The sequence below is a fragment of the Colletotrichum spaethianum genome (assembly GCF_022836535.1).
Source record: "Colletotrichum spaethianum MAFF 239500 DNA, contig02, whole genome shotgun sequence".
NCBI lineage: Eukaryota > Fungi > Ascomycota > Sordariomycetes > Glomerellales > Glomerellaceae > Colletotrichum > Colletotrichum spaethianum.
In genome coordinates, this window is record NW_026054772.1 from 400,004 (window position 1) to 416,350 (window position 16,347).

Below are 16,347 nucleotides of genomic sequence, written 5' to 3' on the forward strand. Positions count from 1 at the left end.
GAGTCAATTCGAGAAGCTGTGTGTTGTAGCTGTCTTCCGGTTCGGGGATCGAAAGACATTGATGTCAGGTGTATGAAGGCATCTGCTCATCAAGACTGGTCACGCCAGTATGCTGCCTCGGCGTTACACCAGCCCGTTCAGAGGGGCAAAGCTTTTTGGTCGCTCTCTATCGTGTTAGCCCACTTCAAGGAAAGTCAACCTCGAAGCTCCCTGGCATAGCTTCTTCTCGACAACAGACTCCGACGTTGCACTTCGGAGCCGCACGAGCGAGACATCATTCCTTACGGTCCTCGAAACGGAAAGGTTGCCGATCGATGGTTGCTGCTACCTTGCCGCATAACATTACGATACCAGGCCGGCGGTTCTGTAGTGTATTTGTCTGTGCTTTGTTTTGCCCAGAGGCACGGCAACTCATCGAAAGCGCCGATCTTGTAGTTGAACCAGAGCCCGCGGGGTTGACCCTCACGGGGGTTTTATGGATAAGGCTTTTCCACTGCCACATAACGGCTTGGGTGACATTGATCAGTCACCGTGGGTTCGCAGCATGGCAGCTTTTCGCGACTCTGAAAGTAGGGTTAAAGTGTTCCGAGTCGCTTTGATCTCGCCGCGGCCGATCAGTGTCGAGTTGGTGCGGGGCTCAAGAGATATATGGGATTCCCGATTTCTGCCACCGAACCTCAATGCACACAAGAAGGGAACGGTGGGAGGCGCAGACGTCACTCAGAAATGTGGGCAGTGTGTACGGGTTCGAAGACACCCGCCACAACCATCCCAACACCACACACGGAGAACCCGAAAATAGGCATGCAGTGGTTCCACAGATGCGCGGGAGACAAGAGATGGTACGACGCACAGACTCGATTGTCTCCAGGGGTTCAGATAATGCCGTGCCGTGGTCGGCATCCCTGGCACAGCCAACTCTGCTGCACCTCAACTCTTCCACTTCCACAGCAACGGAGCAACATCGGATTCTGCACAGCTAATGCAACATGTGTCGTCCAGTGTAACTCACTCGGACGGAAAACCTGCACCTGTTCATAAGGTTGGATCAGAGCCCACATAACTTCCAAGTTTAGAGAGAGATGGTCGCTTCTCCATATCTCCAATACGCATTCTGTATCGCGCCCGGCCTCCGAACAGCGCTCGCGCGATGGGGCCTCCAAGTCGATTGAAGGGGGAAAACCACTTCTCTCAGTCACTTGCCTCACTCGCCTCACTCCCTCTCGAAGAGTTCCAGATCTTCATAGGCTTGGCATTAGAGCCTAAAATGTTTCCTCGTCTCTCTTGGCTTCCGGTTACACGTCTGCGGTCGCAAGGGGCCTGCGGCCAATCTTGAGACGGGGAGACTGCCAAGTTCGAACCGCAACCGTTTCACATCTCCCCAAGTCCCGAACGCACTGCCTCGCTCGCCTCGCTTTCCCCAGTCCACCCTGAACCACGGGACCCGATTCTTTTTTATCCTGTTGAAGTCCCTGTTGGAGGGGGAGAAGAAGAGAGAGGGAGAAATGGAAAGGGGTGGGGGGTTCATGGCGATGCGACAAGAATGCTGGGGCGCCTGGGTTCAGAAACGTCGAATACCGGGGTCGGCACAGCAGAGCTAGTCGTATCAGTCACGACGTTGGACGAAGTCGTCTAGTTTCGGGCGCGTGGCACTTGCTTTCTTCCACAATCTCTCTTTTGTCTCTCTTCACGTCACTCCACCCTCTTCTCTTTCTTACACCTCTTGTGCGCTCATCTAGGCTTTGTTGGTTCCTTCCGAAGCATTACTTTCTTTTCGTAAACGCGAGGTCGTTACGAGGACTTGTTTACAAGTCTATTTCGTTCTTTACTCCTGGTCGAGTTCTAATTGGGAAACTACCATTTGAGGTCTCGGTTCTTTTTTGTTTTTGTTTTTGGTTTGTTTTCCCACAGTCCAGGCGACATTTTCGAGTAAAGTTTTGTTGGCGATGATAGTCGTTTTGTTATACTTTGCCATCCTATAGTCGACTCATCTATATCTCGCCGTGGTGCCAAGGACCAAGACATCGAACGACGATAACATCCACGACGGAGCCTTCGCTCGACTCGTCCCTTGCGGCCAACATCTGTGTCTCAATCACGGGCATCTTCTCATAAGTAACATCCGACTATGCGGGGGTTCTTAAAGATTGCTGGCGCAGCATGCGTGCTGGGCCAGCTGGCGGATGCTGCTGTCAAGATCAACTTCGACCAAGACCAGTCTATCAAGGATGGCGCAAGCACGATTGCATTCGGTCTGTTGAAGTACTACACGGGGAACAACACAGGCGATGTACCGGGAAACTTACCAGACCCCTATTTCTGTATGTTGTCAACTCTCGTTTCGGGTTTCGCCGTACTGACACGACTGCAGGGTGGGAAGCTGGAGCGCTATTTGGCACAATGGTGGACTACTGGCGTTTGACGGGAGACACGACATACAACAACGTTACGTCACAGGCCTTGCTTCACCAGGCTGGCGATGACGCCGACTTCATGCCGAGAAACCAGACGAGAACGGAGGGAAACGACGACCAAGGATTCTGGGCGATGGCGGCGATGAGCGCGGCAGAGAACAATTTCCCGAACCCGCCAAAAGACCAGCCTCAATGGTTGGCCCTCGCCCAGGCGGTGTTTAACCAATACGTCAGCCGCTGGGATACGGAAAACTGCGGGGGCGGCCTGCGGTGGCAGATTTTCACCTTCAACAACGGCTTCAACTACAAAAACTCGATCTCGAACGGGTGCTTCTTCAACATCGCGGCTCGGCTGGCGCGGTTCACGGGCAACCAGACGTACGCAGATTGGGCGGAAAAGGTGTGGGACTGGGAGACTAGTGTCGGCTTGATCACGCCGGACTTCAAGATCTACGACGGCGCCACGATCGACAAGGGCATGAACTGCAAGCAAATCGACACGATTCAGTGGTCCTACAACGCCGGTATTTTCCTGCACGGCGCTGCGACCATGTACAACCTTACCGAGGACAAGAAGTGGCTCACCCGCACCGAGGGTGTCCTCACGGAAGCGACGGGACTTTTCTTCAACAACAGCGCCATGACCGAGCAGGCCTGCGAGCCTTTCAAGCTGTGCGACAACGACCAGCAGAGCTTCAAGGGCTACCTCACGCGGTGGCTGGCCGGGACGGCGCAGGTGGTGCCCTCCATGTTTGACCGCATCATGGGTCTCCTGAGGCCCAGCGCCGAGGCCGCCGTCGCGGCGTGCAACGGGTCCCCCGCGTCCGGGTACAAAGGTCCAGCCGGCACGGCCTGCGGCTTCCAGTGGACACCCAAGGGCGTTTTCGATGGCTTCGTCGGGGTCGGCCCGCAGATGAACGCGCTCGACGCCGCCATGTACATGTTGGTGAAGAAGGCCGACGTCAAGACTGCGCCGGTGACGGCCAACACAGGAGGAACGTCTGTCGGCAATGCAAACGCCGGTATGAGCTCGCAGCCCAGGATCCCCACGCTGCCGCCGATCGAGACCAAGGACAGGGTGGCCGCCGGCTTCGCCACGACGGCCATCACCTTGAGCATCGTGGCAGGGTGCGTCTTTCTTATAAAGTGATGGGGCGGGGGGTTGCCATTTGGGTTTCTGCACGACGACCCAGGGACGGTCACAGTAACATTCTTAATCTGCCTATGGCGTTGGGTATGGCGTTTAGGGGGAAAACCAGCTTTGAGAGCGGTTTGTTATGATGCATGGAATTGGGATTATGGGGTGTCAGCAACGCTACAGACATCTCTCCGGAAGAAGGGACCGGATACATGATATACCATACATACACACCTTCTACGCACATATTCCCCCGTGTCAACCAAATTGCTGTGCTACTTCTTCGCCTGTGCTTTCCCGTTTTCCACAAGTGCCCCAAGACACATGTTATCGAGGCATGGAGATTTCAATGGTCAAAGGCCTTTGCAAGCGACCTGCGCTTACACTGCCTCGAAATACAAAATCGAGTTAGCTCCGGGACGGCAGCAGTTGCACCCGCGAACGCTGGAATGTCTCTCTTTTTCTCTAGCGTGCGGGAGGTTAAAATGTCCCAATTCGTACAGTGCCCAAGTTCCATCAGGGGATGACCCCCGTGCGCTTGGGCTTTCCGAATGAGGTGGCGAGCTCCTCCCCGCGGCCCCGCATCACCCCGCGCTCGCGGAGCTGCACACACACACTGCACACACGCACACACGCGCGTTTGGAAGGGACGGGTTCGGGTGGGACGTCGTCATGGTCGTCCAGTTGCTCGGTTCTCTGGGCCCGACTTACATAGGGTCGGGCTCGTCCCGGTGTGAGAGTGACGAGGAGCTCTCGCGGGGTTCACTTTTGCCATCCCCCTCAATTCTCTCCTCCTCAGATTTACGTTTTTCGAGGGCCATCCGAACTGTAGTCTTTTCATCCTCATATACCCCGTCACCATCCCGTTCCGAAGCTTGCAAGCTCATCTCCTCTGACATCACACCACCCCACACACACTCAACGGATCGCGGCGCTTCATCAAGATGTCGGCCAAACACTTCATCAACGATCCCACCAAGCTGGTCAACTCGGCCCTGCACAGCTTGACCCTCACGAACCCGGGCCTCGCCCTCGACAAGTCCAACAAGATTATCTACCGCCGACCGTCCCCCGATGCCGCGTCGCAGGTCTCCGTAGTCTCGGGCGGCGGCTCGGGCCACGAGCCCTCCTTCTCGGCCATGGTCGGCCGGGGCCTCCTCTCGGCCGCCGTCGCCGGCACAATCTTTGCCAGCCCCAGCGCCGAGCAAGTGCGCACGGCCATTGCGTCGCGCGTGGACACGGCCAAGGGCGTCCTCGTCACCGTCATGAACTACACGGGCGACGTGCTCAACTTTGGCATGGCCGTCGAGAAGGCCCGCGCCGCCGGGCTCGAGGTCGAGATGGTCGTTGTCGGGGACGACGTCGGCGTCGGCCGGGCCAAGGCCGGCAAGGTCGGACGGAGGGGCATCGCGGGCACCGTGCTCGTGCACAAGATCGCCGGCGCGCTGGCGGCGCAGGGCCGGCCGCTGAGCGAGGTTGCCAAGGTCGCGCGGCTGACGGCGGAGAACTTGGTCAGCGTCGGCGCGAGCTTGGAACATGTGCACGTCCCCGGCCGCGCGATCCCCAGCGGAGAGGACGAGGGCGCGCTGCAGCTTGGCGAGGCGGAGCTCGGCATGGGCATTCACAACGAGCCCGGCTCCGGCCGGGAGAAGGCGGATCTGCCGGGGTTGGTGAGCAAGATGCTCGCGCAGCTGCTGGACCAGAACGACAAGGACCGGGCGTTCTTGAACGTCAACTCGAACGAGGTGGTGCTTATGATCAACAACCTCGGCGGTGTCAGCGCTTTGGAGCTGGGCGGCATCACGGCCGAGGTCGCTTCGCAGCTGGAGGGCAGCTACGGCATCCGTCCCGTTCGTATCCTGAGCGGGACTTACATGACCAGCCTCAACGGTCTGGGGTTCAGCATTTCGCTGCTCAACGTCGTCAACACGGACATTGGCGGCCCCAGCATGATCCAGCTTCTGGACTATCCCACCGAGGCGACTGGCTGGTCTTCTCCTATCCTCAAGGAAACCTGGGAGGGCAAGAACGAGGCTACGAGGGAGGAGGAGGCAGACACCAGCCAGGCGACGAAGCCCAGCGATCTCAAGTACGATGCTGCCGCCGCTACAAAGTCCATCACGGCTGCCCTTCAAAGAGTCATTGCGGCCGAGCCTGAGATCACAAAGTATGACACGGTTGTCGGTGACGGCGACTGCGGCATCGGTCTGAAGAGAGGAGCTGAAGGTAAGAGGGCAATTCCCCCCAGACTACGTATCCCACGAAAGCACGCTGACGCAACGGTTCCCAGCCATCCTCAAGCACATCTCCGAGAAGCCTTTGACCGGCGACGCCGTCGTCGACCTCGCCTCCGCGGTGCCCGTGGTCGAAAACACCATGGACGGCACCTCGGGCGCCCTCTACGCCATCTTTCTCAACGCCCTGACGGGCGCCCTCCGCAGCCTCGCCCCGGGCACGGCCGACCCCAAGGTCTGGACCGCCGCCTTGAAGCAGAGCAGCGATGCCATGTCGCGGTACACCCCCGCGCGCCCGGGCGACCGCACTCTCGTCGACGCGCTGTACCCCTTTGTCGACGTGCTTGGGCAGACGGGCGACGTCAAGAAGGCCGCCGAGGCGGCGCGCGCCGGCGCCGAGAAGACAAAGGGCATGAAGGCCAGCCTGGGCCGGACGGTCTACATTGGCGGCTCGGGCTTCGAGCAGGTGCCCGATCCCGGCGCGTGGGGGTTGAGCTGCTTCTTTGCTGGGTTGGCGGGCATCGAGGGCGAGGACGGCTGGGAGAAGCTTTAAAAAGAGTGTTTGTGCCGGTCTAGTCTGATATCAGTTTGTGGCTTTCCCTTGTAGGATATCCTTGCGTTTCATTGTAGTCCCTCGGGTTGGGGGGTTTTTTTTTTTGGCAAGCGTCTCAGGGGCAAGGCGGGTTAGTTGCACATGGACGGAGGCTGTGGTAGAATGCCGAATCGCGAGAAAACAGGACATGAAATGGAAAAAAAGAACCCAATGAATCCAGATTGTCTTCAACGCCTATCTCGTCCCGTTTTTTGAAACAGACACCACTCTACCGTGGGTATTTTTGGTCGCGCAGTCTTTCCTCCCAGTTCGGGCTCGTCCGCTGCTTTCCGTCAGGCAACTTTCGCCCCGTGTACAATAGCACTCATTGACGTTTCATTTCGTTTCGCTCGAGACTTCTTTGGTACGGTCGGGTACATGAAGCCCTGTATTTGCTCCTTCCCTGATATAACGCGTCGTGTTTTGGACGTTTTCGTTAAGGACCGTGTGGAGGGCCGTACCAAGACTAACGCTCTCAACTCGCTCCCGTTCACATCTGTTAGACTCCTTCAGCTCAGGAGAACCAGGATGACGCTATCACCGCGGAGGAACCTAGATAAGTGTTAGCGATTAACCCACGAATCCGATAAGGTGGATGTGACGCGTCGAGTGCGCCGTCCAGGGGTATTCGTGAACTAACATCTTGCTGATGAAGCGGTCCTTGTTGACGGGGCGGCCCTTCTTGCCGTTGGCAAGGCGCGGCGTCTCTGTCCACATTTCCTGTAATCCCAAAAAAGTCAGCACCGTACCTTTCCTTGGGAGCTCGACGGGGGTGAGGGGTGATTAGGCTTGTCGCACCTTTACGTTCTCGAGTACCATATTGCAGTGCCTGTCGAAGGCCTTGACGCGAGCGAGAAGCTTGCGGTTGTTTCGGATGGAGATGAGAACCTGGGTGTGACTGCGCACGGCGGTCTGGAGGATCGAGAGAGGTCCGGCGCTGAACTCGTGCTCCTCGAGCTGGGCGATCTCGTACTCGGTGAGCTCGTTGCGGGTCTTGGTGAGAAGCTCCCTAGAGGTCATTTGTTAGTACCGACGATGATCTAGAGTAAAAGGAATCCTGGGAATACGCACTGGATCTTGGGATCGGTCGACATGATGGGCAATTGCGGGTGAGGGGATGGGTTAAAGGGTGGATGATGTGTGTCGCGACGGGTGCGTTGCGATGTAGGCTGTAGCAAGGCTGAAAGAGTTTGGCAGTCTGGCGGCTCAGGCGTTATGGTGCTCTGATTGGCCGGCCGCTCCAGTGAAGTCGGCGCTGGAAAAAATGGCCCCGTTCGGAACCGCAGGCGAACTTGCACTGGAAAGCTTGCAGCTTTGGAGGTTGCTTCAGTGGAGTTTTTCGCTGCGTGCCGCTTGGTCAGTGCTCTGGCCCGGCTGCTGCAGCCGTCCAATTGCCTGAGGTGCCGGCCCGTGGGTATCCTCGGCCTCAATTTTGACGTGCGTGAGGAGCATTGGAAAACCATTCCCGCGACACCATCTAAAACGACCAAACGACCCTCCTCGAACCCTTTCGTCCCCCTCCCCCTTCCCCTCTTCCACCAGCCCGCTATCCCTCAGTCGATGCGCCGCTTGTCATAGACGAGCGCATTGGCAGCTGGCGAAACATAAATGTTCTCGAGGACGATTGCACTACGAGCCGGGCCGGCAGCGTTAGCTGCTCCTTGCCGGAGCTGCAGCAGGAGCTTCGGCATGCCTCTCAGAGCCAAGATCATCGCTTCGGAGGCATCATCACGCGCGCAGGTGAGTCTATAGCTGTGTTGAGGCGCATTAGCGATATCGTTGACTGACATGCCTGTTGTCAGATGTCGACGAAGGTTCCGCGCGAGTTTAGGGAGCGTCCCGAGGACGAGGCCGACGATGTCCTCTTCGATAGCCTTTACGGTCTGAGGACCATCCAGCTCAACCGCCCGAAGAAACTCAACTCCCTGAACGCGAGCATGATCCGGAAAATTCTGCCTAGACTGGTCGAGTGGGAGAAGTCGGATTTGGCGAACGTGGTGGTTATGAAGGGGTCCGGCGAAAAGGCTTTCTGCGCTGGTGGGGACGTTGCCGAGTTGGCCAAGTACAACCAGGAGAGCGAGGATGGGTGGAAGAAGAGCGCTGATTACTTTGCGCTCGAGTACAAGCTGGACCACTACATTGCGACGTACGGCAAGCCATACATTGCCTTCATGGATGGCATCACGATGGGCGGCGGTGTTGGATTGAGCATCCATGCCCCGTTCCGTATCGCCACTGAACGCACCGTCTTCGCCATGCCCGAGACGACGATCGGGTTCTTCCCCGACGTTGGTGCTTCGTTCTTCCTGCCCAGAATGGCCGGATCCGTTGGCACTTACCTCGCTCTGACGAGCGAGAGACTCAAGGGCGCCAACGTCTTCTACTCCGGCGTCGCCACCCACTACCTTCACTCAACCTCCCTGCCGCAGCTGGAGTCTCGTCTCGCCGAGATCCGATTCCGTGACTACGATTCTCAGGAGAAGCGCCTCCAAATCATCAACCAGACCCTCGAGGAGTACGTCACGGGTCTCCCGCACGACGAGCCAATTCAAATCGGTGGTGATTTGCGCAAGGCCATCGACCGCTGCTTCAGCAAGAGCAACATTACCGACATCGTCACGGCTCTCAAGGGCGAGAGCGGTGCCACCAAGACGTGGGCCGACAAGACCCTAGACACACTGCACAAGCGGTCGCCGACGGCCGTCAACGTTGCGCTGAGACAGATGCGCATCGGCGGCACTTGGTCGATTGCCGAGACCTTCAAGCGCGAACACCAGATTGCGACCAAGTTCATGCAGCACCCTGACTTCACCGAGGGCGTAACGGCGCTGCTGGTACGCAAGGAGGAGCCCAAGTGGCAGCCGGCGAAGCTGAAGGACATCACGCCCGAGATGAAGATTGCGGACCCCTTCTTCAAGACCTCTGGCGAGACGCTGGAGCTGCTGAACGACCGCGACTACAAGGAGTACCCATACCCCTACTTCGCATTGCCGACCGAGGAAGAGGTCCGGAATGTTGTGCTGCAGGGTCAGTACACGCCCAAGGAGGTTGTGAAGAAGGTTGTCGAGGCCAGAAACAGCCGGCAGGGTGTTGAGCAGGTGGTCAAGGATATTGTCGCCCGCAAGGTCTTCGTCAAGGAGGGTGGCCGCGCCGCCTGGCGTGAGGCCGACAAATAATTGATGGGTATTCCGAGGCGTCACCGAAATGTTTTAAGCATTAGGTGTGTATAATATTGTAGATGCTTTGCAATGTGTCTGAATAAAATCAAAGGCGGACTATCTATGTTGGGAATTGATTCAGCTGCATAGGCGCGGTGGAGTATCGGATCGTGATGCGTGAATTGAAATGCTTCAAAATAAGGGTGTAATAACGCTCGACACCACGACAGTTGTGTCTGATTGGCTCACTAGGTCTTGCAGAGATTCGTTGTGAGGGAATGGGAAAAAAAACTCCATTGCTGATGGAGTTGATGAAAAAATTGGGGTAATGATGGCTTCATCCTAATAGGCCGACACGCTGATCAGGTGCTGTTGCCTACGGTTAGGCGCTCCAGGAGATTCCGGACTTAAGCTGCAAGCCAACTTGGTTTCGTCATCAAGCTTATCATCCAAACCAGCAAAGAATGGCCGGGACGTCTCTCGGGAACGAGCTCAGATGGCTTCAGTTTCCTTGGGTCACCGACTGTTGGTTGCTGGATGAAAAAGGTGGGTGGGGATTGAGTCACTGGTACATGCGCTAGCGATGAAAAACTCGTGAACGAAATGGGATGGGCCGAGAGTTGGAGGGGGAACTGAATGATCGGTACGCATCGACAGGAAGAAATCGATCTGGTCCGTGAGATTGTACGGACAACCCAGGCGAGAGACGGGAAGAGAGGGGACCTCAGGCTTCAGCGAGTGGGCAAGTATAAAGAGGGACCCGGGCCCCGCCGCCTTCGGTCAGAGAAGCGAGACCAGCTCATTTTCCCCCTACTGTTTCCCCTTCATCTTTTGCCAGTTCCGGTGCTTGGTCCGCCCTGGTCCTGAGTCGCCGGTGTCAGTTCCCGGTTGCAAGCACAAAGTCCGACGAAGAAGGGAAGGGGAACTCGGCTGGTCAGCTAGCAGACAAGGCCCCACCCGCATCCGAAAAGCAAGGGGAAGGGGTCCACTCCCGGCATTCACTCAGCAACCGCCCCCATCCGAAATTCCAGTGCAGGGCTCCGTCGAGCACGGGCCACCCGAGAAGTCAAGAGGACCACACACGCACCACCCAAGTCGCGGACGAAAGCGTGCTTACGTGTTTTGGCGCGTTCTGGATTCGACCGCAGCTGCAGTTCGCGCTAGGAAGCTAGGCGACTTGTTACCCCTGGTCCAACGTCACAGCGCTCCCACGCCCTAAACCGGGCACCTGCAGTTTGTATTGTGACTTTTCCATTGCGTACCCACTGTATCTACACTACACGCGACACACCTTCACGTCTTCATTGTCGTGTTCTCTCGTTTTTGCCCGCGATTTATTCCCAACTGTAACACGTTCGAATCAAGATTCGGGGCCTCGAATGGGTACATGAATCATCAACTGTTTCTCTTTCCTGCTTTGATGAGGCAGACCCCGACGCGAGCTTGCTACTGTCTCGGAGCCGTGCTCTAGTCGCGCAGGGGCTTAAAGTGGTTTGATCCACTTCCCAAAAACGCGACTTACACCAAGGGACGCGACTCCTTCACGACCACGGCCATGATACCCGCCCCGCGGTTTCTTACGTGACGCCTGCACTTTACCACTTTAACCACTACAAACACCAATTGCCAACCCACTCTCATCCTCTCCCTCCACTTTCTTTCCTTTTCTTCCACCCTTGGTCACCGCCCTTCGACTCTGCCGGCATTCGACATTGTCGACTTCTCACTACCCGTATTCCTCTTTCATATTTGTCCGCGTCAAACACCCCGTCGAGCTGGACAAACACGCGAGTTGGAGTTAGAGCCTCGCCTACCATGGCGTCGCCAATGCCTTCAGCACCCATGGGTAACTGGGGAGGTAACGGCCAAGCCAGGCCTCCACCACCCATCGGCTCAACAGAGAGCGATGAGATTGGTGTCCTGGTCAAGACGATGGGCCGTGAGTGCTTTCTGTTCTTTCTCGTTCCGGCCCTTGCTGGATATGCTGACTGGGAGACTCAGTCAAGGTCACCTACGCGTTTGCCGACAGCGGCGAGAGTTTCCTCGCGCGGCACCCCGAGCTACTCACCGTTCGAACAGTACCCATTGACGAGAAGCTCACCGTCGGTATGGTCGACCTCAAGATGTGCGTCCAGGCGGTTGTCAAGTGCAGCCCCGAACTTCTCAGCGACGTCACCCGCGACTTCGCCGTCTACGCCTACGACTACTCGGAGCCCGACGAGCCCTTGGTCGGCCAGGGCTTCCTTGGCTGGATCGTCAACAACGCGGACGGAAAGCAGATCATTGGCCGCGCCACCAGGAATCCCCTCTCAGTCTTTAGCAACGGCGTCAAGGAAATTCTGGAGATCAAGTTGAAGTTGAAGCCCGTGGCCGCCATGGTGCAACCCCAGTACGAACCCGAACCCCGACCGGACCTTCAACACTCCTACCAGCGCTCCGAGAGCCACATGAGCGTCGAGATACAACCCGCGAGACCTGCAGAGGGAGCCCTTACGCCCTCAAGCCATGCCGAGTGGAACTCGTTTATGCAGTCGAACCCCCAGATGGGTAGCCAGCACCACCCGCAAAGGGTTGCGTCGCCACACCAAACACCAATGCACCCTGACTTCCACCAGCAGCAGCACTTCCAGCGCAGCAATTCATTTACATATAACGCGCCGCCGCCACAGCAGCAGCAGCAAATTCAGCCTCAACCGCCTCAGCCTCATCCGCCGATGCAAAATTCTGACGGACCTAATAGGGTGGCCCCGACCCCTGTTGACACAGCAACCGAGACCCAGGTCAACCCACCATCAAGGCCATCATCCAGGGCCTCAAATCCATCATCGAGGAAGTCGAGAGCTACGGGACGACCGCGTGGTCGCCCTAGGAAGCAGCCGAGGGCTGAGAGTCAAGGCAACACTTCGGGTTATGAGGATGGAACCGATGGTGATGAAGGCCCGGCCAAGAAGAAGAGGGCCACCATGACCCAAGTCACGAGCAATATCAACGCCCCATTTGGCGGCGGTCCCGAGTCTCTGCGAGTCACGGCTAGCACGGCTGGCTCGTTGCGAACCTTGCGGCCGATGGGCATGCCCGTCGAGGCGCCCATGGGCTCGCACATGCAGGATGTTCCTAGGGCACCGACACCAGTCCCAGAGAGAGGTCCCATGATGCCGCAGGCTGGCAAGCCAACTAACGGAAGCAAGCTGCGTCGGCAATCGACCTTGAGTCAGGCCGCGACGCCTCCCAGCCAGCCACCGTTTTCCGAGCCGCCATTTGCTCTATCCCCAAGCCAGCAGGACGGCCGCTCCCCCGACTCAGAAGCCGTGTCTCCCATGTATTCTGAGGACAGCCCTGCAGCTATCGGATCATCACCGCCAGTTCCTCGTAACACGAGTTTTGTTCGATCCAGCCCGCCGGCGTCGAGCCCCATCCTTCCTCCTATGCCAATGCCTCAGCCGGACTCAGGTTTCATGAGCGGAGGCGTCGATGACCTTTTCGATGCCGAGGGGGTCAAGCAACAGCTTCCGAAGCCAGTCGCTATGCCATCAGCACGGAGGTCAAACTCTAATGTCACCAAGGAACGGAGATCTCGGTCAGGCATCCCCATCCAGGTCTTCCAGCTGGCAACGCAGCCTTCCAGCGAAGCGGATGCAGCCACAAAGAACAACAGGCAGCAGAGTGCAACCCGACCGCCTACCTCAACACCGTTGTTGGAGCCTTCATTACCTCCTCTCCCGCGTACCGTCAGTGAGTCGAGACTTGCACTGCCTCCGCCTTCGCAGCCTGCGGAAAAAGAGCCTTCGCCACAACAAGAGGAGCTGGTTGTGGCGGTTAAGCCTGACGTCGAAATGGACAGTCAAAGCGCTCCCAAAGTCGAGGTTCAACAGCCTGATGACAGTCTGGAGATGGGACTGGAAAAGCTTGCCAAGGCAGTGCAGAACATGGCGCCAGAGCCAGTTCTGCCAGAGCCTCAAATGGCTCCGGACGCCGCCGCAACGTTTGCCCGGCCGTCTGCACCACCCTCGCTTTCACGATCTACATCCTCAGGCTTCTCGTTGGCTCTTCCATCGGTTCCGGCTAGCGACCCTATCGGTCCCATCGCGTTGCCAGCTCCTGCTCCCCCAGATGTCACATCCTTCTCCGAAGCACCCTGCCCGCCAAGCGACGCCTTGCAGGCCCCAAGGTCACCGCCACAGCCTTCCAGGTCGAACAAGAACTACGTCAAAAAGCAGGCCATCCGAGAGAAGCTCCTACAGGCGATTGCGAGTGGACAGACTCCCATGTACTGCAGCAACTGTGGTGCCATCGAGACCCCCACATGGCGGAAGATCTGGACCCAAGAGCATGAGGGCGTTCCCGAATTTACTGAATTCTCAGACAAACCTGGACGAATTACCGCTATCTTGGTCTTGGACCGTGATGCCGATGAGAAGCCGACCAAGTATCAAATCATCAAGAAAGCCCTCTCGCCTAAAGAGGACAAGTCCGACTGGAAGGAGCACATGCTCTGCAACCCATGCGGTATCTGGTTGTCCAAGTGGAAGTCGCATCGACCACAGGAGAAGTGGGAGAAGGACAGCGCTCGTCTTGGTCAACAAAGACGTCCTAGAGGTACCGGTCGTGCTCCACGTCCACCCAGAGCGAAGAAGTCCGGTTCGGCGAATCCACTCAATCCGACATCTGAAGCATACTTTACAACGGATCCCATCGGCCCCGACGACCGAGGAGCTTCGCCTATGGATGAGAGCAGATCGCGCGGTGTTTCTCAAGTCAGCAATGCCAACGATGCTTCTCAGCGATCAATGTCCCAGTTTTCGGCGTCCCAGCCGCCAGAGTACCACGGCTCGCGGCCGACTTCCCCTGGAAACGTTTCCAACCCTGGCTCTACCCACTCTAGAGGCAGTGGCACAGCGAAGAGCCCCATCACCATTGATAATGCCGATGTCCAAGATATGGGCGCAACTCGGAGACTTCTGTTCCCTTCGCCACGAAAGGACGGCGTTTCAAAGGCGCTGGGTGAGCTTGCCGTCAATATCGTGCAAACAGCGCCCGACTCGACCAGGTCAACCGAAGTCGTACAGAACAAGGAAGTTGTCTTCAAGGAACCGGGCAAGAGCGCCGCGACCTCCAACGAGTCTGGCATGAACAAAGAGAACCTCGCTGTTCCCGAAGACGATCTCGAGGATCTTTTCAGAAGTCCCATCGTTCGCCCATCAACACCACCTCCCAGGGAACGGGCTCCTAACAACGGCCCCTTCAAAACACCTACCCGGCCGACGCCGAATCACCGACCCATCACTAGAAGTGTCACTAGAAGCGTCTCGCGTTCCTTGAGGTCGAGCGATCTGCTTCGGTCTCCCGCGGCTGTGCGCCGCACACCGACGCGAACACCCCGATCGGCTAAGGGCCTACTCCGGAGAAGTCCTCGTTTGCATCACGATGAGTTTACTCAGATGGAGCTTGCATTGGAGGAATACCTTCAGACGCAGCCTCTCGATCATCAATACGACTCTGACATGTTGGAGGCAATGAACCGAGCTTTGGCCGAGTCCATGAATGCCCCTGGTTCGAACTTTGACATTACCAACATGGTCCTCGAATCGAGTTGCCAGCTTGAGTTTGGCGACCTGCTGGGCTCACCATCCCGGCCGACCCCACGACCGGCTAGGCAGCGAGTGACCGATTTTGAGGACTGGGACACTTGGGAAAGCGACACGCGTGCGCGTCAGACAGCGGAAGACGCTAGGAGCCAGTAGATACTGGCTTGGAGAGACAACTGTTTTATGCATTGAGTTTTTACAACGGGTGTCACCCACTTGAACGTGCGGAACACGTTTGCACATTGAGCGTGGCATTGCGAGGAGTCGCATGATGTTTTATGGGTTTGAGGGAGTTGCATTATAACACCATGAGCATGATGTATATGGGGGATGGCGTTTTGACACATCAGACAGTTGATGATGTCGGATGGACTTAGATCATGATTACTTGGCCTTGTTGCCTTTACGAACGAGTTGGCATGCTGTTACTTGCTAGTTTTTCCCCCGTTTTTTTACAATGCTTTGGTCTTTGGACCCTGATACCAACAATACAACTGTTAATGTCACCTTTGTGGACCCTTGCTTGTTGTGTTTTGAAGCCTTGTGCAACTCAACTTTTGTGTAAGACGGCTCGAGGCTGTCGGATGATTTTGGGCCTAACCATCCACAGCAGTTTGGCTCTGCAATCCTTAAAGCGAAGGAAACTACCTAGGTGCTGCTGGCCTTCTATGTTATTATTCGGGGAACCGGCAGCCCTGGTTCACGCTCTAAAGGTGGTCAGATTCTCTCAGTTCCAAGAGGCGTCATTGCCATCCAGCAATATTAGTCAAAGTTCACATGTGGCAAGGGGGATCATGGTCCTTCAACCGAAAGGAATCTCCCTTCACACCTTCCCCGGCCCAAGGGACGCCAGGTCAAAGGCCCGCCGGTGAATCTTTGCGAGCCCAGCCCTCTCCGCGACGGTGTGGTCGTTGTCCGAAACAATTAGGAAGGCGTAGTACAGGTGCCACTCAAAACCCTCACGGTCCTCCGGGACGTAGTAGTTCCAGGTATCCAGCTCCTCCATGGAGAAGTCGCGGGCGTCGGCAGATCGCCGCGAACTCGACGATGCCGCCCACGCGGGCGAACCACGCGTCCTCCAGGATGATGGTGCCGCACCAGTCGCCGTTGGCATCCAGCAGGCCGAAGCGGTGCAGGCCCGGCTCGGGCTTAGAGGCGAAGGACCGCCCGATGCGGCTCTGCCTGTGTATCTGAAATAAGGCGGTATAGGTCCCGAAATAGAGGCA

The 16,347-nt window shown here is 57.2% G+C and overlaps 6 protein-coding genes across 6 annotated transcripts; 4 read left to right on the forward strand and 2 right to left on the reverse strand.

Moving 5' to 3' along the window:
* Positions 1-2,128: 2,128 nt before the first annotated feature.
* On the forward strand, positions 2,129-3,564 carry ColSpa_00994 (mannan endo-1,6-alpha-mannosidase DCW1; the record flags this gene model as incomplete). Its single annotated transcript, XM_049267206.1, has 2 exons — positions 2,129-2,321; positions 2,372-3,564. The coding sequence occupies 2 exons, from the start codon at positions 2,129-2,131 to the stop codon at positions 3,562-3,564; spliced, it is 1,386 nt and encodes a 461-aa protein (XP_049123163.1).
* Positions 3,565-4,496: 932 nt separating this feature from the next.
* ColSpa_00995 (dihydroxyacetone kinase 1) lies at positions 4,497-6,339 on the forward strand (the record flags this gene model as incomplete). Its single annotated transcript, XM_049267207.1, has 2 exons — positions 4,497-5,778; positions 5,801-6,339. 2 exons carry the CDS (start codon positions 4,497-4,499, stop codon positions 6,337-6,339), a joined length of 1,821 nt encoding a protein of 606 aa, XP_049123164.1.
* A 609-nt stretch (positions 6,340-6,948) lies between these two features.
* Positions 6,949-7,472, reverse strand: ColSpa_00996 (small nuclear ribonucleoprotein Sm D3; the record flags this gene model as incomplete). Its single annotated transcript, XM_049267208.1, has 3 exons — positions 6,949-7,098; positions 7,177-7,387; positions 7,450-7,472. The coding sequence occupies 3 exons, from the start codon at positions 7,470-7,472 to the stop codon at positions 6,949-6,951; spliced, it is 384 nt and encodes a 127-aa protein (XP_049123165.1).
* A 595-nt stretch (positions 7,473-8,067) lies between these two features.
* Positions 8,068-9,554, forward strand: ColSpa_00997 (3-hydroxyisobutyryl-CoA hydrolase, mitochondrial; the record flags this gene model as incomplete). Its single annotated transcript, XM_049267209.1, has 2 exons — positions 8,068-8,118; positions 8,181-9,554. The coding sequence occupies 2 exons, from the start codon at positions 8,068-8,070 to the stop codon at positions 9,552-9,554; spliced, it is 1,425 nt and encodes a 474-aa protein (XP_049123166.1).
* A 1,797-nt stretch (positions 9,555-11,351) lies between these two features.
* On the forward strand, positions 11,352-15,277 carry ColSpa_00998 (uncharacterized protein; the record flags this gene model as incomplete). The annotated part of the gene is made up of 2 exons (XM_049267210.1): positions 11,352-11,475; positions 11,538-15,277. The coding sequence occupies 2 exons, from the start codon at positions 11,352-11,354 to the stop codon at positions 15,275-15,277; spliced, it is 3,864 nt and encodes a 1,287-aa protein (XP_049123167.1).
* A 667-nt stretch (positions 15,278-15,944) lies between these two features.
* ColSpa_00999 (uncharacterized protein) lies at positions 15,945-16,235 on the reverse strand (the record flags this gene model as incomplete). The annotated part of the gene is made up of 1 exon (XM_049267211.1): positions 15,945-16,235. The coding sequence occupies one exon, from the start codon at positions 16,233-16,235 to the stop codon at positions 15,945-15,947; it is 291 nt and encodes a 96-aa protein (XP_049123168.1).
* Between the last annotated feature and the right edge of the window lie 112 nt (positions 16,236-16,347).